Source organism: Artemia franciscana, chromosome 1 (genome assembly GCF_032884065.1).
Source record: "Artemia franciscana chromosome 1, ASM3288406v1, whole genome shotgun sequence".
Classification (NCBI taxonomy): domain Eukaryota; kingdom Metazoa; phylum Arthropoda; class Branchiopoda; order Anostraca; family Artemiidae; genus Artemia; species Artemia franciscana.
The window spans coordinates 42,269,484-42,297,081 of NC_088863.1; the positions used below are offsets into that span (position 1 = coordinate 42,269,484).

Sequence of the window (27,598 nt, forward strand, 5' to 3'; positions counted from 1 at the left end):
TTGGTTGCATTTATTATGATTTAAGCTTTAGTATGGTGTCATTTATGGTTGTAATTTACCATGTAGGATACCATTAAGAAGTATACGTGACATTTCAGGACATCAGGCAACATAATCCATCAATTTTGGTGTCATATCCCATGTAGAAAGATGCATATGTTATGTCATGTCGTATATAAATATGTATTTTTTGTCAAATATTGCATTTTAGGGCAATATTATCTTTTGTTAATTAGAAAAGACACTAGATATTGCATCTTCCTTTCAAATCAGCTCTTAAACAGCTCTAAATGATGTTCTAGTTCCCCGGTAGCAATGAATAAAAAAAAAAGAAGAAACCAGAAAAAAGGAAACATCACGGCTACCTACGAAAAACTACCTATGAAAAACATTAAAGGCTACCTACGAAAAACAGTGTTGTTTTTTCCCTTTTTGTTCATGGTGGGTTCAGTATTCAAGTTTCAATGTAACTTCGTCTTGGATTTTTTTTTCTTACCTTACTTTAGAAATATATATATATTTATCTTTATTTCTCTTCTTTTCTTTAGCTACCGAGAAATTTAATTTATCTTCACCTACTTCTGAAAAAATAACCGCTTAAAATGGCTCTCATCGAGAGTTTTAATCCTTTCTGCGGAATCAAGAGAAGGCAATTGACTCCTATAAAGTGCCTTCCCTGATCCTGCAGAGGGATTGCCTCTTCCCTCTTCAGAGTATCGAAAACTATCCGGTTGTGGCCGTGAAGTCTTGTCCTTTCAAAATTTGTTGCAACTTACTGATTTATTTTTTCCAAACTTTGGCTTCCCCTGAAATGCTGACCAACCCTGCATAGAAATTGGTATCTACAAGTGTGCCATCTACAAATGTGAACTTGAATTGATACCTCTATCACGCTTGCAAGTTTAAAAGTACTAAAAGTGCTAGAAGTACTAAAAGGGGTAATTGTCTTAAAGTAATTAAAGTACTAAAAGTGCAAAAATACTAAAACTACGAAAGTCTAAAAGTACAAAAAGTGCGAAAATACTAGAACTGCTACGGTCTGAAAGTACTAAAACTGCTAAAAGTCTAAAAGTACTATAACTACTAAAAGTCTAAAAGTACTAGAAGTTTGAAAATACTAGAACTGCTACAGTCTGAAAGTACAAAAACTGCTAAAAGTACTATAACTGCTAAAAGTCTAAAAGTACTAAAAGTGCAAAATTACTAAAACTACTTTAAGTCTAAAAGTACTAGAAGTTTGAAAATACTAGAACTGCTACAGTCTGAAAATACTAAAAGTGCTAGAACTACTATAAGGGTATTTGTCAAAGTACTAAAAGTCTCTGTTAAAAAAATCTAAGAAAAAATGCATTTGAATTAGTGAAAATAAATAGTTGTAGATTAAAATGTAGGTAAACTAAGGTAAAAAAATAAGTAATGGATCTTCCCTTAGCTCTGTTGGAAAATGAAGCCTACTAGTTTTCTATTTATAAAGCTTGATGATGGTCAGTTTGTCTTTATTAGAGGAGGAGGAGGATGTAATGGTCTTTATTAGAGGAGGAGGAGAATGTAATGGTGAAGGCTTGCCAATATTTTTTTTTACCAGCTTTGAAAACGTTAACTTTTAGCATACAATTTGACAAATTAATAAAGACATAAAAATTATGTTATATATATTCAAAAAGTTATTAAGAAGCCCAAAAAAAACCATAGTCTATGTAGAAGCTTTAACTAAGGAAGAGCTATGTGTGTCTCCCAGTAAGGATTCAATTCCTCTTTTCGGAAATGCGGGAAAGGGTCGATTTAATTTGATATATTTCAATTGAGTGGAATAAAATATCGCTAGGAAAAAGTAGGAAACGTTTTTAGTAAATGCCAGGGGTGTAGCTCCAGCATTTGAATTTGGGGTTCAAGAGGGGTTCATATCCAGATAGTCAAGGGACACGGGCTATATAGTAATTTTTCTCCGAATTATTGTAAGGGCAACTGCCCCCTTGAAGGGTCTTTTGGTGTTTGATTTTTTTGTTTTGATTTTCATTGGTCTTACTCTTCAACTCTTCAAGATTTTTGGTGTTTGATTTTTTGGTTGATTTTCATTGGTGTTACTCTTACGTTCTGCTTTGTGTTTCAGGCAACCCAACATGAAACTCGCTTTGTTGAGTTGCTTGTCCAATGTGGAGCATCAACAACAGTCAGAACTAATACTCAGCAGATGACTGCTCTTCATGTTCTCTTTCTGCTCGGGAAGAGATCAGCAGAAGATACTCTGGCAACGGCAAAATTTTTATTGGAACATGGATTAAAGGTAAAGTGGCACTTGGAACAAGCAAAAAATTTATAAGAATGTCACTTCTAGAACTTTATCCGTATTGCGTGACTTGCGCTATTGCTTATTTTAAATATTGCAAATTTTTACTATACCTTCCCACTTCATATCGTAATACTCGTGTAATTGAGAAGTATGGTGCTACCGATATTATCCATTCATTTGGGTCGCTTAGTGCTAATTTGACAAGACATGCCTTTGTGTCCCTAGGCCCAAACCATAATATTATTCGTGTGTTTATTTGTCTGAGATAAAGATTTAAATTATCTATGTATCTGTGTATTTGATTTTTTTCCTTTTTAGTGCAATTTACTCCGCTTGTTTGTTTTTTTTTTAAGTGGGTTATAACTAAATTTTTATTATTGCTATAAAACGAATTCATGCAAACAGCGCCATCTTATTCAGTAGACGGTTAAGATTACTTTCTATAAGATATTAAATTTAAAGAAAGTTGAAATATTGGGGATGAAAAAAGGAAGCGTAAAAGAAACAGGTTTCGCTATGAACATTGAATTCAAACTTGCAAGGAAGAAAAGTCAAGACAAATAATTTTGGTCCACTAATTTTGCTCGCACTACCTTTACCTTACCTTTACCTTTACCTTTACCTACCTTTACCTTTACCTTACTACCTTACCTTTACTTTACTTTACCTCAGTATGATTACCTTTTCAGTAAAAGTTGATGTAACAGTATGCTTTTTAGTTGTGATTTATGGGATACAAAACCAGTTATGGGATAGAGACACGAGAAGAATCGGGTCTTTATGCTGATTTTAAATATACAAGTTTCATCAAGCTTAATTTTACCCATCGAAAGTTACGAGTATAAGAAAATTTGCCTTAGTTTCGCAAAAAAGGGGAAACACCCCCTCAAAGTCATAGAATCCAATGAAAATTACACCGTCAGATTCAGTGTATCAGAAAACCCTACTTTATAGGTTTCAAGGGCCTATATGCAAAAATGTGAAATTTGGTATTATTTGCCAGAAGAAAGATCACGCATGCGTGTTTGTTTTTTTACTTTTTCCCAGGGGTGATCGTATCGACCCAGTGGTCATAGAATGTCGCGAGAGGGATCATTTGAACGGAAATTAAAAGTTCTAGTGCCTTTTTAAGTGACTAAAAAAATTGGAGGGCAATTAGCCCCCTCATACGCTCATTTTTTCCCTAAAGTCGCCGGATCAAAATTTTGAGATAGCCATTTTGTTCAGCATAGTCGAAGAATCTAATAACTATGTCTTTCAGGACAACTTAATCCCCTACAGTCCCCGATGGGGGGGGGATTCAAAAGAGCTATTTATTCTAATTACATGGCCTTTGTGTTTCAGGGGCCATTCTTCAAGAATTGGAACAAAGTTCTAACTTTAGCGTTGAAGAGCGATGTATTGACGAGGGATGGACCCCATCATATTACGTATATGAGCGAGTTTGGTCGCTCGTCAATACCTCGCTCTTTACGCTAAAGATTGAATTTTGTTAAATAATAGCCGGTATAAACAATAAGTTGTTGGTATTATTTTTTGGTCAATCTTAGCATTTAATTTCATCTTAATGAAATTAAGAATAAGCCAAAGATATTGTATCTCTTTGGCCTGTCGTTGTTATTAAATAAAAAATTAAGTTTTTTCCAACTAAAAGTAAGGAACAACATTGAAACTTAAAACAAACAGAAATTACTACGTATATATGAGGGGGTTGCCCCTTCTTAGTACCTCACTCTTTACGATAATGTTTGACTTTTTGTTCCAATTATTTAAGAATGACTCCTGGCACACAAGGACGGTCTAATTAGAATAATAAGCTTCTTACAAATTCGCAAAACACTTTAGCGGGAAGAGAGACGTACTGAGGAGGGGGCAACTCCCTCACACATGTAATAAGAACAAAAATAAAAATATGTGAAAATTGCGTTTCGGGTATGAAACAACCTATGATGGTTCCAGGAGGAAAAAAAATGGCCGTTGGGAGGAGGTATTTCCTTGGAGGTGGAGCCGGATTTCCCAGCATTAAAAGAAAAATCAGAAATTAAATTGATTTTTGTTAAGTTTTTCTAAAATTGAAAATAAAGAGGAAGAAAAAAACTTAAAACGAACATAGATTATTACGTAAATAAAGAGAACTATCCCCTCCTCGACATCATACTCTTTGCACTAATGTTTAGATTTTGTCCCAATTCACTAATAACGACTCCCAAAACACAAGGGTCACTTAATTAGAACATTAAAAAGATTTTTTAAGTACTAAATAGCAATTCAGCGTGAAAAGTGAGGTGTTTAGGAGGGGGGCACGACTCCCTTCAAATACCAGAAAGGGCTACTAGTCGTGGAACTTGTCCATATTGTTTACGCGTAGTATTTGTTATTTAAATGAAAAAACAAGTTCTTTCAGCTGAAAGTAAGGAGCAATATTAAAAGTTAATACGAGCAGAAAATATTATGTATTTGAGGGGGGTTGCCTCTCCTCAATAGCTCGCTCTTACGCTAAAGTTTTTTTTAACTTTTAAAAGAGGTTATTATTCGAATTAAACAGCCTTTGTGATTCAAAAGTCATTTTTAAATAACTGGAATAAAAATCAAACTTGGGTTATCGTAAGGTTATTATTAGTAAAAAAAAGAAGTAAAATTAATGTGCAAATTTTGTTTTAAATATTCATGTACGGTAGGACCAAATTCAAAACCTGCATTAATTCAAAAACGTTCAGAAATTAAATAAAAAAGAGTTTGTTTAACTGAAAGTAAGGATTGACATTAAAACTTAAACGAACAGAAATTTTTCCGTATATGGAAGGGGCTGTCCCCTCCTCAACGCTCCGCTCTTTACGCTAAAGTTTTTTATTGTTTTAAAAAGTAGAATTGTGAGAAAGAGTCAAACTTCATTAGTTTGATATAAACTTACTATCTTTATAAGTGAGCAATAATTGTGTATTTATGTGTGTATTTTTTCTCAAAAGCTGCTCCATAATTTTAAGGTTAAAATTGGCATCCTGGTTTATTCTGGCCTAAAAAAACGATTTCGATAGGTCAGAAGTTTGAGAAAATTCGTTAAGAGCTTTAATTTTGGAGAAAAAAAAATTGGCATTGCTTTAATAGTAAAATATCTTTGAAAAGAATCAGTATGAAAAGACATTAAACTGCATAAAAAGTAAAAAACTGGAAATTGCAGAAACATTTGCATATATTTTAGCAAGGGATTCAATACTTCCAAAACCTAAAAAAGGAAAACCCAAATTTTGAAGCTTAGTAGAAAATCGGTGTTGGAAATCGGTCTTACTTCAATAATTAAATATCTTTGATAAGACTGTAGTATGAAAAGGCATTAAATTGCTTAAAGAGCGAAAAACTGGTAATTGCAAAAACATTTTTATATATTTTAACAAGGGATTACAACAATTCAAAAACCTTGAAAAAGAAAACCAAAAGATTGAAACTTAGTAGACAATATACACATACCATTTTCATTTCACATACCAAAAACATCATTACCGAATTAAAGAAAATTTTAATTGCTAAAGTTATTATGTAAACTGCAAAAATATTTGTGGTGCCTGAGCAGTAATTTTACCTGAAAATTTAAAAATTAGTTCGTTTTTGTCGGATAAAATCTACCCGCTACGTAATTATGCTTACAGGCTAGAACGCAATCAGTTATATAATGTCAGTAGGAAGGCCCAGAAAATTAAAATTTGCAATTATTACAAATGATGATTCTATGGAACCATCTGGACTATCAAATGCGGTAAGACCGAGAGAACAGCCCGAACAGATTAAACTGACAATGGGGGAAAATCAGAAACATGGGCCATCAAATGAGACAAGACCAATACGGCCAGTAAAATCAAATGACATTGCTAAATTGTCTGAAGTAATCAAAATCCAAAATAAAGAAGAAAAACGTGTCAAAAAAGAAAACGAAGAGCAAAGAAACGGGCGATTAGAAGATATGCGAAAACGAGAATTAGAGCATGTCAAAAATAAAAACGAAGAGCAAAGACATGTGCGGTTAGAAGACAAGCGACACCGAGAATCTGAACGAGTCAAAAAATTAAAATGAAGAGCAAAGACACGGGCGGTTTGAAGATATGCAGGAACGACAATTGGAGCATTCCAGGTCACAAGAACAATCTAAATAGGTCAGGACTATAAGGGAAACTCGTATTTTTTTAGGGGGTTGTAGCGAACCTATGATGGCGTCATAACATCAACAAGATTTGACGTCATGCCATCAGGAAACGGCTTAAATTGTCTGAGGTTAGAAGACAAGCAACACTGAGAATCCATATATAGAAGCCTGCTGCGTACAGAGTTACGGGGCCTGGTGGCGAACCCACCGGGCTCTCGGCCCTATATATTTCTCGACCAATGTTGAGAAAGCGTTCAGCATTGCAGGGAAGATTTTAAATTTTAAGAAGTATGAAATTTTCAATGTTAGAGCCCGTTAGTCAGGCCGGGAAGTCCCGGTTGTAACTAAAAAGGGCACACACATGGGTGATAAATAATAATTGTGCATACGTGGGATGTAACGCAATCTTGCACAACGTGATAGATTTATTGGAGGCGAGGTAATCTTACATGACTTGATAGATCTATCGGGAATGATGTAATGGCAGCGCATATGTGGGTGTTACGTAATGACGATGTACACATGGGATGTTACGTAATACTTTAAGAGATTTGATTTTCTTTCAATGTGTTTTTATGGCATTTGGTATTAATATAGTGACATATAGCAATCGCAAATTCTGTCGGTCTGTCGTTCTGTCTGTCGGTCCCGGTTTTGCTACTTTAGGCCCTTCCAGGTAAGCTAGGACGAGTAAATTTGGCAGGCGTATCTGGGTCCGGACCAAATTAAGCTAGAAATAGTCGTTTTCCCGATTTGACCATCTGGGGGGAATGGGGGGCCCGTTAATGCGGAAAAAAATAGGAAAATTGAAGTATTTTTAACTTGCGAACGGTTGATCAAATCTTAATGAAATTTGATGTTTGGAAGGATATCGTGTCTTGGAGCTCTTAATTTAAATCCCGACCGGATCTAGTGACATTGGGGGGGGGAGTTGGGAGGGGGAAACCTAAAATCTTGGAAAACACTTAGAGTGGAGGGATCGGGATGAAACTTGGTGGAAAAATAAGCACAAGTCCTAGATACATGATTGACATAACTGATACGGATCCGCTCTCTTTGGGGTAGTTGGGGGGGGGGGGGTTAATTCTGAAAAATTGGAAAAAATGAGGTACTTTTACTTACGAACGGGTGATCGGATCTCAATGAAATTTGATATTTAGAAGGATATCGTGTCTCAAAGCTCTTATTTTAAATCCGACCGGATCTGGTGATATTGGGGGGAGTTTGGGGAACCTAAAATCATGGAAAACGCTTAGATTGGAGGGATCGGGATGAAACTTGATGGGGAAAATAATCAGAAATCTTAGATACGTGATTTACATAATTGGAACGGATCCGCTCTATTGGGGGGGGGGGTTAATTCTGAAAAATTGGAAAAAATTATGTATTTTTAACTTACGAAGGAGTGATCGGATCTTCATGAAACTTCATATTTAGAAGGACCTCGTAACTCAGATCTCTTATTTTAAATCTCAACCGGATCTAGCGTCATTGGGGGGGGGGGGGGTAGTTGGGGGGGGGGGGCAGAAATTGTAGAAAATACTTAAAGCGGAGAGATCAGGATGAAACTGGATGGGAAGAATAAAAACCTGTCTTAGATACGTGACTGACATAACCGGACCGGATCTGCTGTCTTTGGTGGAGTTGGGGGGGGGGGGAGTAATTTTGAAAATTGAGGTATTTGTAACTTACGAAAGGGTGACCAGATGTTAATGAAATTTGATATTTAGATGGATCTTGTGCTTTAAAGCTCTAATTTTAAATTCCGACCAGATCCTGTGACATTTGGGGGAGTTGGAGGGGGAAATCGGGATTCTTGGAAAACGTGAAAATTGGAGTATTTTTATCTTACGAATAGGTGATCGGATCCTAATGAAATTTGATATTTAAAAGGAATTCATGTCTCAGAGCTCTTATTTCAAATCCCGACCAGATCTTTTGACATTGGGGGGAGTTGGAGGGGGAAATCTTGGAAAACACTTGGAGTGGAGGAATCGGGATGAAGCTTGGTGGATAGAATAAGCAAATGTCCTTGATACGTGATTGACGTAACCGTACTGGATTCGCTCTCTTTGGGGGAGTTGGGGGGAGGGGTTCAGTGATTTGGCGAGTTTGGTGCTTCTGGATGTGCTAGGACGATGAAAATTGGTAGGCGTATCAGGGAGCTGCACAAATTGACTTGATAAAGTCGTTTTCCCAGATTCGACCATCTGGGGGGCTAAAGGGAGAGGAAAAATTAGAAAAAATTAGGTATTTATAACTTAGGAGTGGGTGATCGAATCTTAATGAACTTTGATATTTAGAAGAACATCGTGACTCAGAGCTCTTATTTAAGTCCTTTCATTTAAATTCTGACCGGCATTAAGCCTCTGATTTTCCTTTTAAATCAATCTATTGATTCTTAGAATTTTGTTAGAGCTCATACCATATGAGCTCTTGGCTCTTAGCTCTTCTTGCCTCGTCACAAGTACCATATGAGCTCTTAGCTCTTGTTTTTTTATCAGAGGACATCTATTAACTAAAGATTTTTGTCCGCATTAGGACTCGAAAGGGATTCCCCCTAAACGGAATGGAGCGCTAGCAAGCTGGACTAAAATAGTTTTTTAGTGTTTTAAAAAGTAGAGTTAAGAGAAAGAGTCAAACTTTAGCGTAAAGAGCGAGGCGTTGATGAGGAAGCACTCCCTTTCACATACGAAGTATTTTCTGTTCGTTTTAAGTTTTAATGTCGCTCTTTACTTTCCGTTAAAAAAACTTGTTTTTTTTTATTTAATCATAGATCAAAAACGTGTACCACTGCCAGTGAAGCGTCTGGTGACTGAATTAAAAAATGGAATATTTCATAGGTGAGTGGATAATTCATGGGACTAATCTGCATTGCAATAGGATTCAAATTAAAATTTAAAGACTATGGGTGTAGTGAAAATATTAAAAGTAGAATATTCGAGGCCCGGGGTGTTTTTTCACAGTTGAAAAAAGTTTGGAAGAATGGGGCTGTATTTCTGCGAACCAAGATTAGAATATTAGAAGCTACAGTGATGACAGTGGTCAAATATGGTTCTGACGCATTGGCGCTCCGAAAGACGGAGGAGGATCTGCTAGATGTTTTCCAGAGAAATTACTTACGGATTGTTTGATTGCCCGAGGCTAAGACTCTTTCTGTGGATGAAGTATGGCAGATTGGCGAAGATTGTCCTTGTTGGCCAGCCATCTAGGACCAAAGAAAAAGCAGGTCGCCCCCGAATAGGGTAGGAGGATGTCGTAAGAAAAGATTTAAGGGACATAGGAACTTCTTGAGAGGTTGTAAAGAAGGAGGCTTTGAATCGATGTGGATGGAGAAAGAGCGTGTGTAGCTGTGTTGACCTCAGGTGGCTCAGTGCTGTAGTGAGTTGTTAGTAGTAGTAGCAGATAATTGGTCTCAGAATTATTTTATGTCAAAATTGAGTATGCAGAACGTAGGCCTAAGTTACCTTAAGAAAATTTGGACAGGTCTAATGGGCTAGTTGGTTTTAAGCTGGTAGGTCTTAAGAATTCTGCTTTCTTTATCTTTGCCTACATTTTAAAATATCAAAAGACGACTATACAGTAGTTTGGGGCTAAAAGGAAGTAAACCGTTGCCAAATGATAGAAACACCTTTGTCCCCTTCATTTCAGAAAAAAAGAGTAAAATATCCGGCTAGTTTATCTTTTATTTTTTTATTTTTATTTAATGTGTAGTGGTTCTGCCCAGGTTGTTGCATTTGTCCGCTTGTTTTGGTTCCCCTCTTATCTAGTGTTGCTTTTAACTGTTTTATATTCGTTTTTTTTTTTTTTTTTTTTTTTTTTTTTAGTTGAGTTTGACCAGTTTTATCTTTTAACTTTTTAATTGTTATTTTCCAGTTTAAGTTTTGACTGACGAATGATAATTCATTCTGATTTTTTTTCGTTTTGGTATTTGTTGCCATTTTTCCAGTTTTCGTGTTTTTTTTTATAATATTTTTACTCCGAAACTATAATTCGGTTCATCGGGGCTAGTGATAGTGATTTTTTAAAATAAATATATTATCAGATGGTATTTGCGATTTTTCTTTTAACACTAGTACCATTTTAAACTCACATAAGTTTTTAACCTCTTTGTGATAATAAGTATTAAAGTTTAAGCGTTAAAATGAAGTTTTTGCTGCGATAAATGAAAAAGATTATTGTATTTAGGAAATTCATAGTAGTCGTTATGATCATTTCCTTCTAGGAGTTACTGAATGTTCCGGACTCCCTTGGAAATACCCCACTCCATGCCTTGATAGTTCGCTACGCTTTGGAAGAAGGTAGATATGGTTACGGTTACGGATACAGTTCATCTAGTCGCGGTGAGGATCCATTACCATGGAATAAATGGGATATGCTGCACATTGTCCGATACCTTATACATCAGGTATTACGTATTTTCTTTTTCTATTCAATTCTATTACCTTTTAGTCATTGCAGTAAATAAAAATTACTATGGAATAAATGGGATATGCTGCACATTGTCCGATACCTTATACATCAGGTATTACCTATTTTCTTGCTTTGTTTTGGTTCAATTCTTTTACTTTTTAGTCATTACAGTAAATAAAAATTTTATCGAAATAAATAAAAAAGGTTTTGAAAAATTTAATGTAGATTTTAAAAGTTTTAAAAGATAATAAAGTTAAAAAAAACACTCGTTTACTGATTCAAAGGTTCAGGATTCGTTTAATAAAAAACGCTTTTATAATTTTGGCATAACGATTGGTTTTATTTTAATTCTAATTTAATCGGTTTTAATCGGAACCGATTTTAATCGTTCGATCTTATTCTTGCTTCGGGTAGGCAGACGCTTTTTATAAGGCGCTCACGAAGAGAGGGTATTTTAAACACTTGAGAGCCGATTCATAAGATTCAACATCACTAGTGAGATATATTGTATTGTGCACTTGAGGGGCCCAGATCGGACATGCGAACTCAAGTAATGGCTGCATATAACATAGATATGACAGTTTGAGTTGCATTGTGGAAAAACCCAGGCGCCCCAAATTAATCAACAGTCTTGAGCGTAGTTTCTTTTCTTTACTACGTTTACTACATGTGGGTTAATAGAGTAGTCTGAGCTAAATCCGACACCGAGTAGCTGCGGTTGAAATAACTGCCTACCCGTGGACAAAGACGAGGTCGTTTTGCCGTTTAGTAGTGTCCTCAAATCGACTTTCGTCGGTCAATCTGACACACATGGGTTGCAAATCAATGAGAATAAAAAAAATGATGAGGATCAAGCCCATGAAACATGATATCTCCTGTGGCGGATGGATGGATAATAGACTAACTATCAACAAGGGAAAATTTTTGAATTAAAATAAAGTTGCCATCAATCTATGGCTAATTGGAGAAAAAGCCAAGACAGATAGTCTGAGTGAGAGGCACAGCTAGCGTAAGCCATTTTCAGGAATGTATAAAAATGATTTCGTTTTCACTTGTTGATAATAGTTTATCATCCATCCATCCGCCACAGGCTATATCATGTTATGTTTCATGGGGTTGAACCTCATCACTTTTGCTTTATTCTCGTTGATTTTCCCAAATGTGTCAGATTGGCCACCAAAAGGTCGCTACTGAACTGCGGAACGACATCGTGCTTTTCCACTAGGTATTTCAGCAGCATGGATAAGTTGGCAACGCATTTAAAACGATCCTCAACTCCCCAAAGAACATAGTTTATTACCAATAGAAACAGTAGGGCTGCAAGATTTATGCCTTGAGGTGCACCTAATGTTATTTGGTCCACTCCGATTAAAATCTATTTCGTTTCAGGGGGTGGGAGGGGGGAAGATATCTTTGAAAAAGAAGCTAAGAATAGGTTGCTTATGGGAAAATACGAGAAGCAGTTGAAATAATCGTACTAATATTAAGTTTTTCTTGAGGGGAGGCAGACTCGAAACCCACTGCCCCTGCGTATTTGCCTGTAAGAAAGCTATATAGATATGTAAAGTTAAATAAAACCAGACTTTGTGTCTTTTTAGGAGCTTATGGATACAAATTCAGACCAATTTTTCACCAGCGTTTTTGAACGATTTCAAGGCCTGTTTACTGGATACACACTGTTTAAGAGTTCTTTTAATATATTTTTTTTTGGTTTACCATCAGAATTTACACGATTTAGTAGAAAATTACGGGCTAGTGCAGAAGAATGGCCTAGAAATCTCTATATTTTGACGATAAACGCTCCCTTGTATTTCGACCGACACCCACTGTCTTAGCCCTACATCTCTCGGCTTTCTATATTGGGAGCCAAAAGATTCTTAAACTGAATTCAACATAGGGATTAGGAACCTCCACATGAACTAGTTTGCATGGACTAGTTGAAATATCCCTCGCCATTCTATATTGGGAGCTAAAAGATTCTTAAACTGAATTCAACATAGGGATTAGGAACCTCCACATGGACTAGTTTGCATGGGCTAGTTGAAATATCCCTCGGCTTTCTATATTGGAGCCAAAATATTCTTAAAATGAATTCAACATAGGGATTAGGTTTGCTTAGAGAGATGGGGGGAGGGGCAACATACACTTCATACTGGTTGTCCCGACAAATTACCGCGAGTTGTATGATGCTTCCCTGCTTTCCTATTATTCCTCATAAATTTGCCCATTTTACCCCTACACTGACTCAAGAAAAAAAAAATGCTTGCTTACAGTAGATGTTTAAAAAAAAGACATGTTTAGGCAGCCTTTCTTGGTAGTGAGTATTTTCAAGCATATATTCATTGAAAAAAAATTATAGAGCATAATGATCCATCTTTTTTGATAATTTGTTCTCAAAGAAAGGAAAAAATACTTGGAGAACCTATTTAATTAGGTTTTATCATTTCTCTTAAAAAAAGCAAATAAGAAAGTTTAAGATAAAATAAGAAAATAAGATATAATAATATATAATAAATAAGTAATATATAAAATATAATAAAATAATATAATATATAAAATAAGTAATGTATAAAATAAAGTAATATATAAAATAAGTAATATATAATAAATATATAATAAATAATATATAATAAATAAATAAGATATAATAATAAAATAAAAGATAAAATAAAAAGCAAATAAGAAAGTAAAAAGCAAAAAGTTTAAAATGTATGAGCATCTTTTGCACCTTAATCTAACTCTACTGATAAAACTCAGGAAAATATGAATCAAATTGGAAGGCTTGTGTGTACTCGTATTCGTAAACTGACCAAGATTATGGGGGTATTTAGCCAGGGTTGGGGTCAACTGATAAAAACTTTTGTAGTTTCCCCTGAACTGTGGGTTTTTATGTTTTTATTTAAAGATATTTGGAGTTTTGACAGGGATAGGACGAATCTATCGTGAATATTTGATTATAAAAAATGATTAATAATGATTATGAACTGATTATAAATTGAGATACTGCTTTAGTAGTTTTCTTTTAAGTGTTCGAAAATCTAGTTATCAATTTTAAAATCCCGTGTTTTCAGAGAAGCCGCATATATCATAACGGTTTCTGCTTTTCTTGTTTTTTCTTTCGAATTGAAAGCTAAATAAAATTAAACAAAAACATGGTACATTCTAAAAGTTAAGCGAATTTCCATGAGGTATAGTTTCGTTAGTTTAACTTTGGAAATGGACAATTTAGTATATTAGACTAGAGCGAAGCCTCTACTACAAAAGGCAAAATGTAGCTATTGTTTGAGAAACGGACCAAATTGTCTCCCCCCGTAACACAGAATTTAAGACGCTTTGCCCCTCCTTCTGAACAAAAATGTCCCTGGAAGTTTCTACTCGATTCCCCATCCACAAGACAAAACAGGGTAGATTTATCAAAATAATAATTTGGAAATTTTCATTTAAGAAGGGAAAAGACCCTCCTTCCCCTTTTATCAAATTCTTTATCTAACTGCACGGGCAAAATAGTCGAATTACGATTTTTTACTTCATCAACGCTATTTTAAAGACAATTTTTACTCCAAATTTCCCTAAAAAAGGCATATGTTTACTAATTTTATTTTTAACAAATAGAAGAGGGAAAACCCAATTCTTTGTTCAGCTCCAAGATCCCAAGATTATGACTATTGTTCTGCGTACCGATATAGCCGGGCTCGTTAGTTGGTTTTATGTCTTTGGTGTTTTTATATATATAGAAACAAGCAGATTTTCTGCAGTTACAGATACTTTCCAATTCTTGATAATTTCCAATACAACTTTATTTTTCTGTAACTTCACACAACTCAGAAAAACGCGAACATTTAAAAACAAACATTTTTCTGCTCGACTTAGTATTTATTTGTTTTTATATCACTTTTTTTCGTCTCCCAATCACAAAAAAGAAGCAATTTCCGGGTTACTCTTTTATCTCCACATCGTCTTTAAGTACCTGAAGTATGAGGGCTAAATATGATAACCCCCCGCGCTTTATCTAGCTTTATTTTCTAAAAAGATGTTATTTCCTATATTTTTCATTTTACAATTTGATAAAAGTAAGTATAAAAATAAGGTATACCGAATAACAATTTTGATATGGGATTGTAGGACAAGTCTAATTTTTAGAAAGAAGAAGAAGTGTCTCAATACAGTTCCTTTACATTCTCTTGATTAACTGCAACTCTTTTCCTACGGATAGCCGTAACGATCTAAGTTTCTCTGCAGAATAGGATATTTTCGGTGTTATGCAGTATTTCAATTTATACAAATTAACTGTATTCTTTAAGTAAAACCTATTGGAGGTCACTTGCAGAGCTGCTCAAAAGGAGGGGGGAGATGGGTGCAGCTGCCCTGTGCACCAAGGCTGGGGGCGTGACTGGGGATTGTCCACTTTAATAAAAATTTTCTCTTTAATTTGGTTGTTTTGCTTATATTTGAGTCGGGAGGGGTGCTGTAATTAATTTTTCCTGGGTAAATCCTAAGAACGGCTCTGATCACATGGGATGGGTATGTGAACCTTAAGAAATAAAACCTGTCAATGAAATTTGTCTTGTCGAAGATTGTCCACCTCGTGATACGTTTTTCAGTCTTGTTTTTTTTTCTTCTTTTTTTCAAAACTCTAATTAAAAAAGTGAGATACTTAAAGAAAACAGGTAATTTTTTACAAAAGGGCTAAAGAATCATGATTATGTTTTGTTAGGGTGCTGGGCCGAGCATAAATCAGCCAGGCAACTCCGCACTTGCATGCGTTCTGAGACATGTTCGGGACTGGGAATTTCGTTACGAGTTGCTAGATATGCTACTACAGCACGGCGGAGATCCAAATGTTGTGGGCAGAGATGGTAGTGGTCCTCTAATGGTCTGCTTGGTTCCACTTATCAACAAAGACCCTTTGTATAGCTTGTCGCATACTACTAAGGTATTTTTTTCGTACTCATATTTTGCTTCTTTTCTTAAGCTATTCTATCTTAATCCTAACTTATGCGTCTCAACTTTTGCGTTTAAGTCGTACTTTCAATCTGTTTTTGAGATGATTCAGTCTAATTACACGGCTCTTGAATAAGCTATTTTTGCGAAGCGTGTGCTGGGGATTACAATGAACAGATGTGTGAGCTGGGTAAAACTGGATATTAACCTTAAAGAAAGGAGGAAAAAGATGTGCTGACATTTCCCCCTATATTAGTTGTAATGATGGGAATAGTTGTGGCAGGCCTAGTTGTACCGGGAGTGGCGGTGGTAAGACTAGAAGTAGTAGCAGTTGTGGTGGAAGTGTTGTTGGAAGTAGCAGTCATGGTAAGAGTAGTCTTTATAGGAGCCTTAATAGTAGCTGTGCTTGAAGTACTGTAACGAAATCGAGTAGTCGCTATAGGAGTGGTAATGTAGTAGTAGTCGTGGTATAAGGAATTTGGCATGGGAATTTATAGTTGGGTTAGGAGTTTTAATGTTAGTGGCAGTAGCAGCAATTGTCATTCTAGGAGTTCTACTTCGGCCAAAATTAATTGTGTAAGAGTAATAATAGCAGCAATGATTGTAGCTGTTTAGGTAGGATTACTATCTTTTACTGGGGTTGGCATGGTAGGAGTAGTCTTGGTAAAAGTAGTAAGGATAATTGAAGTAGTTGGAGTAGTAGAAGCAGTTGTGGCACTAGTAAATAAATAAATAAATAAATATATTCGCAAATTTGATGGCAGGCCGTTAAGCCTCTACAAAACAAAAATCTTAATTTGTATTTCTTCTAAATTTGCATAAGGAGAAAATGTCACTTGAATAATATTCATCAACTTCCTTCTTGAATGCCCGTAGGTTTGTGGAGCAGATTACTCTTTCTGGTAAGTTGTTCCAATGCTGAACAACTCGGTTGCCGAAAGTCCATCGACCCATGTCCTTGTAAAAACGTTCCATACTCACTTTGTACTGATGTCCTCGGAGATGATTTTTATTGAACTGCACGATTCTCTGGGCTGGTACGTTATCATAGGCTCCATTGCAGAGCTTGTACATTTCAATAAGATCACCACGATGGAATCTATAGGCGAGGTTTGGGATTTCAAGCTTTCTAAGCCGCTCTTCCTAGGGAAGGAAGCGTAACCTGGGAGAGAATTTAGTTATCCTCCTCTGAACATTTTCGAGAGCATCTATGTCCTTGTTGTAGTATGGTCTTGTAGAACAATGTCCATACTCAAGAATCGGGCGGACAAGGGACTTATAGAGCGTAGCAAGCATTTTGTCGTCCTCGCACGAGAAGTTTCTTCTGATCATACCAGCAACTTTGGAAGCCTTCTTGACGACAGCTTCATAGTGGCTACTGAAGTTCAGTTCAGAATCCACTAAGATGCCTTGGTCTCTTTCTTCTCTACTAAGAGTGAGTGCAGCGGAACCAAGAAAGTATGAGGACGAAAAGTTTTGTGGACCCAGAGTGAGGATATGACTTTTCTGGGTATTGATTTCCATGATCCACTTCTTCATCCAGTCATCGATTCGTTGGAGATCCGCCTGCAGGTGGTGAATGTCTTCACATGACGAGATGACGCGATAGAGCTTTGTGTCGTCCGCGTAGAGAAGGATGTCAGATTTGATGCCCTCAACTAGGTCGTTGATGTAGAGATTAAACAGAAGGGGGCCGAGAATTGACCCCTGGGGTACTCCGCTAAGAACTTCTTCTTCGGTATTGCTGAGACAACCTTCATTCCGTCTTAGAAGACGGAATGAGGACCCGGATGAGGAGAGACCGTATTTCCTGAGCTTCTTGACGAGACGCTTATGGGGAACTTTGTCAAAGGCTTTCTTGAGATCCAAGTATATGAGATCAATCTGGAACCCCTTGTCGATGTTTTTCTTCCAATCATCTGTGGCACAAAGCGGTTGCATCTCTGCAGATCGTTCCTTAAGAAAACCAAACTGCTTTTCAGTAAGTATTTTTTCTCGTTTTAAGTGTTCTAGGGTGTGGTCTGCAATGAGAGACTCAAGTACTTTACACGTAATACAAGTGAGGCTTATCGGTCTGTAGTTTGATGGGTCTTCTCGTTTCCCACCTTTGTATATTGGGACGACAATAGCTTTTTTCCAAATAGCGGGAAGCTCACCGAGTTCAAGAGACTTTAACTCGTAGTAGTCGTGTTAGGGGTAATTAGTCATAGGAGTACTGCCACAACTAGGAGTTTTTCATGATAAGATTAGTCTTAGCAGCAGTAGCAGTCGTCGTGGTGACCCCACCCTGGGCAGGAGTAGCGTAAATAGTTTTAAAGGCGGTAGTAAGAAGTGTGGGCTCAAGAAAATCTGACTATATTTATGAGTTTGGTATAAAACACTTAATAAGAAACCACTCATAAACAACAACAAAAAATCATATTTTAATCAGTCCAAAATTCTCAGTTTTTCTTTAAATAAACTTAAAAAACACATTAAAATTGTGGCTATATGAAAATTTATGAGTGCATCTTCCTTCAATCAGCACAAAAGATTCTTTTAAAATAACATTTTATTTATTAGCAAAAAAGTCTATTTATATGTCTCCTGTTTTGTTTCTTGATTTCTTACTTAATTCATTTAATTTGAGATACTACCATTCATCGTACCATTATACTAACATTCATCGTACAAACTAATCTTTTATTTCCCCAAATTTTAAATTAGATGGTTTTACTCTTTCAGTTTGCATTAAATAAGACACAAATGCTTGGGTATCCATTACATCGTATTTCATTAAAATAATCCTTTGACTCGTTTCCCCCCTCTAGCAACCAAAGGGATTACTAGCCAATCTACTTCTTCGATAAAGTAATTCCTTTGGTAAATTTGTATCTATCCCCCGGCGCTGTCGTCTCAAAGTTCATTTAAGAGAGATTGAATGAGCCCACTGGGAACGTTTATGAGAAAATGGCTTATTTCCCGAAAGTACATTTCGATTCATGTTCTCTTGTTGACTGTAGTATCTTTTTGAATTATAAAGGGCTACATAAAGCTGTCTTGTTTTTTGTTATAGCTCGGAAAATTGAAATGGAAAGGAAAGCGAAAGGGGATAAAGCAGTTCTTTGTTTATTGTATTTTTATATCAGTGATTTGAATCTTTGTTAGAGTTCGGGTGTTGTTGTAGAAAAAAAATATATCTTTCTGTTAGAACTTTCCTGTTTGAATAAAGTTTTGATCTTGTACTTTTTTCTTTTTTTTGTTTTCTTCTTTTTTCTTTGTTATAAGCTCTAAAATGCGAAATTTCTTGTTTTTTTTAAACAAGAAGTGATCTGCAAGAAAAATATCCCAGATGCTCTAAAAAAAAGTCTCCGCTCTTTTTATTGGCTCAAAATCTCTTGCAGGATGTTTTCAAACCAATCAAATTTTAGAAGGCGGGGTTGTTTCTTCATATTTTAGGAAGAAATGCAAATGGACAACTAAGAAATATCACAGACTAAATTAGAATTCATTTCTTATTTTACAATCGATTTGTATGAAAGTAATTTTTATTTTTCTTTGGTTTTTAATTCTGAACGCCTTCTAAACTCACCTCTCTAGAGACGCTTTCTAGAAAAGAAAAGGCCACGTAGAAAAATTTATCTCTATTTTTTCTGTGGGTTCTACTTCTGTACACTTTTTAAAGTCACACTTCAGATTAAAAAAAAAAAAAAAAAAAAGAGGAAATCAGTCGCTTTTATTACTGCCAGTATACCTTTTGTAGGGAATATATAGAGGCTAAGCTAGTTAAAACCAAGCTTCTATAAAAATGGACTTTGTGTGGTTTGTAATTCATGCGTTACAATTTTGTTATCCAAGTATGATTTCTTAATATATTACTAGTTAGCAGGGCCGGATAAAGGGCGAATGGCCCCAACCCGGCCCACCATTTGAAAAGACCCCACGTTACCATCAAAATGAACAAAAAAAAATACATATTTTGAAATTTGAATCAAATTATTTTTGACGATAAGGGATAAATTATGAATTATTCAAATAATTAAAAATATATTTATTTTAAGTTTGTATTGTTGGACGAGGTTTATTAGTGTATTTGCTATTTTATAATGCGTGTTTAATAATATAGAAAACTGATACCCGTAAAATTTAAAGTAAAATTTATTGAATTTAATTGAGATACTCCTATATTAGGGAGTTTTTGCACTACGCGCTGTGAACTACTTTACGTACGTACATTACTCTGCATGTATGTTTTGTTTAAATATCTAATATATATATATATATATATATATATATATATATATATATATATATATATATATATATATATATATATATATATATATATATATATATATGATTAAAATATGTGAATTAAATACATGATTTATATTTATAATAATACAGATATTTATATAATATTCATTATAATATTATATATAATATAAATATAATGTTAATATAACATTTTAATATAATATATTAAATATTATATAATTATAATATTACATATTTATATTATAATATTTATATAATATATGTTATAGTAATATATTATATTAAAATATAAGATTAAAAATACGTTTAAATACCTGATAATATATAGAGGGGACCCCGCAAAAAAAAATCCAATGAAGCCCCGCACCTATTTGAACCGGACCTGCTAGTTAGCATTAAAGGTCCTATCCACTGTATGACAAAAGGTGTGTAATTTTGTTCTACAAAACAGAATTGAGTACCAAAAAAGAAAAGCGACAACTACAGGACCAACTTCTCTGTAGTGAAATTAAAGATAAAAATAACAGCATAACAAATCAGTAAATGCAATATAAATTTTGATGGAAATGGGAACTTCTTGGGAGGATCTAAAGAGGTTGACTGTGAATGGATTGGGGTGAAGGAGGAGCGTGCACAGCCGTGTTTGCTTCCTGCGGCTTTGAAATCTAGTGAGTTATTAGTATTAGTAGTAAATGCAAATCAAGATTAACGCACGACAGGATGAAAAGGACCTAACCGCAAGCAAATCTCTTTTTTTTAACCTTGAATACAATTTCTTGCTGGAAGCTTTCGATATTAGGGATCAAATATGAGAATAGTTCCAATACTGGAAATATAAAACCCTTATACCCTGCATATCTGGGACTACACAGATTTGCCATAAAAAGATTAGTATGATCTCTTCACAGCGAACGAAGTATATCTAAGGTCTTATGAGACTTTTAAGTCGTACGTACGTATGTTTGTTGCAAATATCTACGTGCGCACAAGAATGAATTGGTGATACGGAGAAACAAGTGCCAATTTCTAGCCAACGTAACGCAGAAACTAACTTAACTATCTAAACTAACTTAACTTACTAACTAACTTAACTATAACTTAAATTGACGCAACCTAACTATAAAGGAATCAAAACTAATGTCGCTACTTGGACTATTAGTATAATAATCGAAACATTCACACTTATAAATGTTAATCATAAAGACAATATCTTCAAGCACCTTAGAAACAAGCTGTTTTTACTTAATTAGGATAAAAATTGAAGGGCTATTTAGTTGTAGCTCATCTGCGTATGTGATATATGATACATTTTTTAGTTCTATAAAATACGATGGAATAGTACCAAATGGAAAAGGGGATTAACAAAAATTAGAAAAGAATCCTGACAGAACGGGTAGACTATAGAAAAGGGCCATATGCGACTGATGAACTTGAACAGAGATGAGTAGTATACGCTGACTGGATCTGAACATTTAGAATAGCATGCTACAAATTAAGGATTGAGGACATATGCAAGAGGTTAACTTGAATAAAGCTGAGTAAGAGAGCACCCTTAGCTAGATATGGCAAGGTGAAGAGCTTTTGAAACATCCAACACCCATAAATGTACTATAGAACCATGTTTTGTTGTTGAAGTAACAAGAAAGTGAGAACACGATGTTGTTGGCATCCTACATGCAATGCGAAACCAGATTGATATGGCTCATAATCTAATTTTGGGTTAATCTCTCTGGCAAAAAAAAATAGGAAAATATTGTTTAAAAGTTTAAAAAAATGTGCTCAGTAATCAAGTCACCGCAGCAGGTCTCTACGACGTCCCATTTATCGTATCTTTACCGCTAAGAATTGTAGTGACGAAACAAATCTTGTTTCAAAGGAGCACACAAGCCAGTTTGAAAAAAGGTCCTCTTGAATCATCATCAAGATGAAAAACACTAACATCATAAATATCTCAACATTTCGATTTAAGATTCTTAACAGATCGATTTAACAGGGTCAACAGTGATGGTAGGAACGCGAAATATTAGAATAATAGAAAGTAATGTGCACATAGGAGCAAAAGGTAAGGAACTGAGAAGGAGGCCCGTAAATCACTGTAACATTTAATTGAAAGATAAACAAGAAATTCGGTCATCAGTAGAGGTCGGATTGAATTTTGCGACATTGGTCAGTTATTTTCGCTGAATAAAAATCTCTGGAATTCTTTTTTCTATTCTGCTAATGGCTTCACAAAATAAGCAAAATCACAAACCACATCAGCCCCGAGGCAAGAGCTTTCCCTGGATTCTCACGATATAACTAAATTAAATAAAAATAACATTTAATATTGAATCTAAAGGTGTTGGCAAAACGGATTCGAATGCAACAGTTCACTTTTACAACAACAGATGAGAGTATTGAGCTAAACTCCGTTTTAATAAACAGAACAGCCCCCCCTGAAACTCTCTTGGATGTTTTGTGGGTATCACTAGCAAAATGAGAGCTTAATGTCATTAAGGCTGAGAAACAATCATTCAGGAATAGAACGTCAAAATATTATAACGATGCATTTCTTTAGTTCTGTTGAAATCATTACCTTATTCTATTGTTTCGAAACTTATTTTTTGAAAATAAATTAAAGATTTTGAAGTCCTTCAGGAACATTTCTTGATTAAAATTAAATTTTATTCCTCTTGCAGTAAGACTTGGAAAAATAAATGTACACCCAATCAAGACTTCATTTACTATTTGAAATACAAAAAACAGTAACATAAAAAAATATCTTTAATAATACGGCTTCCAGTAGAGTTTCAATGGAATGGTTTAGCCAAGAGCTTGGGGTATAGAAGTAAATTCAAACAAAAAAACACAAACATGCGAATCGAAGGGTTAATATAAAGAATGTTAATAATAATCTTGTCTATCTTAAAACCAAATAATCTTAGCAAAAGTACGAGACTTAGGGGAGTGGGTACGAACACGAAGCCCTCCTCCCTCGTGTACACGCCTATCTTCGAATCAAAACCTGATAAATTTCTATAAAAAAGAGTAAGTACTGTTTGTCTGGCTGAATGTATATGGGATTAAAATATAACTGTTCAAAATAGGGATGAAACCTTTTAATAGACAGTGAAACAAATACAACTGAATATTTCGGACACATATACAGTATCCATCATCAGCAGTAAAACTAAAAGACATCAATAAAACATGGAAAGTTAGACATCAATAAAAACATCCAACAGAAACAGTAGGAAGCATAAATTTGACAAGAATTGCAAATTTTTCCATTGGTCAAATGAATCTACACTTTTCAATGTGTCTAAATAACTGGTCAGTTGGTTGAAGTGGTGTGGCTAATTTTGCATTATCTATATTGACAGCTCCAGTTTTCTCAGGAGTATTTTATTTTAGGTTTTCTACCTTAATTGTGTGCGGCTTCTTTGTAAACATGGCGCTAACACAAATCGTTCTTCAAGAACCAATTTGACCCCCTTGCATGTTCTGGTGTTCACAGCTTGCGAGAACATCGCCTCAAACAGAGAAGAAGAAAAGAAGCAGGCATTTGCTTTTATTCGACAGCTTCTTATTGTTCTTCTTCAACATGGCTTAGAGGTAAGATCCGCTGGGCCGTGTTATGCTGATTTTTAGTTTCTATTTCAAATTTCTGTAAAACAAAGAAGCAATTGTTGCTACTGGTCAAAATGGATGTTGGTATAGGTGAAAACGTCTGATGAAGGGGGCAGTGGGGCTAGGGGTACCTCCGAAGTACTACGTAAAGAGTCGAGCATCCACGCGGAAAGTCATAAGGAATTTTTCTGAATCCTTAGTATTTGTTTTGGGGATATTGATATCTTATTTATCTCAAAACTATGAACGGTAATCCCCTCTGAGATAGTGAAAAATTTTCTCCAATGGTCGTTAAAAAAAACACTTTTGCGCGCAGACCAATAATCCTCATTGCGCAGGTACTGATCTTCTGATTCTTTGCTCTCGGTTGAGAGTACTATGTGTGGTTAGGAGCAGACCATGTGGCGCTTCCCGTAAGTTTTTACCTGCAGTTAAAGAAAAGTACAAAATAGGTGGGAATTCTTCGTCAAGTAACTTCAACATATCGCACGACAAATGCATTAGAGCACATTGTTAATATCTTATGCCATAATTAGAATAGATTTCAAATCCTATGGTTTCTATTTAAATTTTTTTTTATCTGAATATGTCCATTAAATAGTGACAAAAAAAATCGTGAATAAATACCTGCCACAGTTCAGTTTGACCATGAGCAACTTCTGAAAGAGATGGTTGGAAAATTTTAGACAAAGGTAAAGGCGAGAGATATCATTATCAGTACGTGTGCCTTTTAATAAACGAACGTATTTATTTTCAAAAAGCTTATCTGTAAAGTTCATTAAAATTAAAGGTACAGCCTTTCGAAATTCATTCACGGCCATATTATTGATTCCTACACCAAATTTATTATTAAACCAACGAGTGCTGCTAATTTTCAAATCGTATGGTTTCTATTTTAAATTTGTTTTTATTTGAATATGTTCATTAAATAGACGAAAAAAAAATAATCGTGAATAATGTCTGTCACAGCTCAGTTTGACCAAAAACAACTTCTGAAAGAGATCGTTGGAAAATTTTAGGCAAAGTTAAAGGTAAAAGCGAGAGATATCATTATCAGTACGTGTGCCTTTTAATAAACGAAAGTATTTCTTTTCAAAAAGCTTAGCTGTAAAGTTCATTAAAATTAAAGGTACAGCCTTTCGAAATTCATTCACGGCCATATTATTGATTCCTACACCAAATTTATTATTAAACCAACGAGTGCTGCTAATTTTCAAATCGTATGGTTTCTATTTTAAATTTGTTTTTATTTGAATATGCTCATTAAATACTGACGAAAAAAAATTCGTGAATAATATCTGTCACAGCTCAGTTTGACCAAAAATCTATTGACCTTGAAGCAGCACTTGTTGCTTCAACTTTTGTGTTGCTGTTTATGTGTTTTTTGTTTGTTTTTATCCTTGGTTTATGTCTTTTTTTTATCTTCTATTCCATGCTTATGTTGGAGCTAGAAGATAAGAGATGCCTCAATTCGCAGCATCTTATGTGAAATATTAAATAAAAAAAACAAGTTTTTTAAATGAAAGTAAGGAGCGACATTAAAACTTAAAACGAACAGAAATTACTCCGTATATGAAAGGGGCTTTTCCTTCTCAACGCCCTGCTCTTTACGCTAAAGTTTGACTCTTTCTCTTAACTCTACATTTTAAAACAGTAAAAAACTTTAGCGTAAAGAGCGGGGCGTTGAGAAGGAAAAGCCCTTTCATATACGGAGTAATTTCTGTTCGTTTTAAGTTTTAATGTCGCTCCTTACTTTCATTTAAAAAACTTGTTTTTTTTTTTTATTTAATTTCTGAACGTTTTTGAATCAATGCATGTTTTGATTTTGGCTCTCCGCAGAGTAATAATTAAAACAAAATTTGTATATTTATTTTTTTTGGCTAAATGGCTTTCTCATAATTTTGATCGAATGATTTTGAGAAAAAAAGAGCGGGGGAGGAAGCCTAGTTGCCCTCCGATTTACGGTTAATTAAAAAGGCAACTAGAACTTTAAATTTTTTACGAATCTTTTTATAAGTAAAAGATATACGTAACTTTTAAATTAGATTTCGTAAAGAACTTTTGTATTCTCATGTTTTTATTACATATATGAGTGGGTTCGCCCCCTCGTCAGTACCTTGCTCTTTACACTAAAGCTTAAATTTTGTCCCAATTCCTTAAGATTGACCCCTGAATCACAAAAGCCGCAGAATAAATAGTTGAAATTACTAAAAATACTTTAGCGTAAAGAGCGAGGTATTAGGAGGAGGTGAGCCCCTCATATGGGTAATAATTTCTGTTCGTTTTAAGTTTTAATACTGCTGGTTACTTCCAGCTGAAAAAAAAAATTTCATATTTGTTTTTTCATTGTTTTTTTTTTAATAGTGCTCGTAAAACCTGCGCTCCCTTCATGGAAATTTTCTTCCCCCATGACAAATTCCTCGATGGAAAGTTCCCCCAGTATATCTCCTTCTTCTCATCCCCTCCCCCCAACCAAAAAATGCTCCTGAAAACGCCTGTATACACTTCCCAATAACCATTACTATATGCAAGCAATGGTCAAAGTTTTGAACTTGGAACCCCTCCCACGGGGACTGTGGGGGAGTAAGTCGTCCCCAAAGACATAGTTATAAGGTTTTCGACTACGCTGAATAAAATGGCTATCTCAGAATTTTGATCCGTTGACTTTGTGAAAATAATTAGCGTGGGAGGGGGCCTAGGTGCCCTCCAAATTTTTTGGTCACTTAAAAAGGGCACTAGAACTTTTCATTTCCGTTAGAATGAGCCCTCTCGCAACATTCTAGGACAACTGGGTCGATACAAACACCCCTGGGAAAAAAAAAAACAAAAAACAAACAAATAAACACGCATCCGTGATCTGCCTTCTCGCAAAAAATATAAAATTCCACATTTTTGTAGATAGGAGCTTGAAACTTCTACAATTGGGTTCTCTGAGACGCTGAATCTGACGGTGTGATTTTCGTTAAGATTCTGTGACTTTTAGGGGGTGTTTCCCCCTATTTTCTAAAGTAAGGCAAATTTTCTCAGGCTCGTAACTTTTGATGGGTAAGACTAAACTTGATGAAACTTATATATTTAAAATAAGCACTAAAATACGATTCTTTTGATGTAGCTATTGGTACCAAATTTAGACTTTTGTTTACTATTGAGCCGGGTCGCTCCTTACTACAGTTCGTTACCACGAACTGTTTGACAGTGGTCAAAGTTTGTAACTTGCAGCCCCTCCTCCGGGGACTGTGGGGGAGTAAGTCGTCCCCAAAGATATAGTTATAAGGTATTTCGACTACGCTGAATAGAATGACTATCTCAGAATTTTGATCCGGTGACTTTTGGGAAAAAATGAGCGTGGGAGGGGGCCTAGGTGTCCTCCAATTTTTTGGTCACTTAAAAAGGGCACTAGAACTTTTAATTTCCGTTAGAATGAGCCCTCCCGCGACATTCTATGACGACTGGGTCGATACGATCACCCCTGGAAAAAAAAAAAAATTAAATAAACACGCATCCGTGATTTGTCTTCTGGCAAAAATGCGAAATTCCACATTTTTGTAGATAGGAGCTTGAAACTTCTACAATAAGGTTCTCTGATACGCTGAATCTGATGGTGTGATTTTCGTTAAGATTGTATGACTTTTAGGGGGTGTTTTCCCCTATTTTCTAAAATGAGGCAAATTTTCTCAGGCTCGTAACTTCTGATAGGTCAGACTAATCTTGATGAAAGTTATATATTTGAAATCAGCATTAAAATGCGATTTTTTGGATGTAGCTATTGGTATCAAAATTCCTTTTTTTAGGGTTTTGGTTACTATTGAGCCGGGTCGCTCCTTACTACAGTTCGTTACCACGAACTGTTCGGTCGGCAATAAGGCCTAGGCCTCTTCTCTATAATAATGGATCTAAAATATGTAACCAAAAATAAAGTATTTTTAGATTTTTATTTAAGTAAGAATTTATTT

At 35.1% G+C, this 27,598-nt stretch overlaps 1 protein-coding gene across 1 annotated transcript in view; it reads left to right on the plus strand.

The window, feature by feature from the left end:
* The window catches only part of LOC136029897 (ankyrin-3-like), a 51,425-nt gene that overhangs the window by 15,081 nt on the left and 8,746 nt on the right, over nucleotides 1-27,598 (plus strand). The window contains exons 5-8 of the mRNA XM_065708390.1: nucleotides 2,111-2,284; nucleotides 10,651-10,833; nucleotides 15,553-15,771; nucleotides 23,430-23,630. Of these exons, the coding sequence (XP_065564462.1) occupies nucleotides 2,111-2,284; nucleotides 10,651-10,833; nucleotides 15,553-15,771; nucleotides 23,430-23,630 (777 nt within the window). The remainder of the gene's footprint in view (nucleotides 1-2,110; nucleotides 2,285-10,650; nucleotides 10,834-15,552; nucleotides 15,772-23,429; nucleotides 23,631-27,598) is intronic.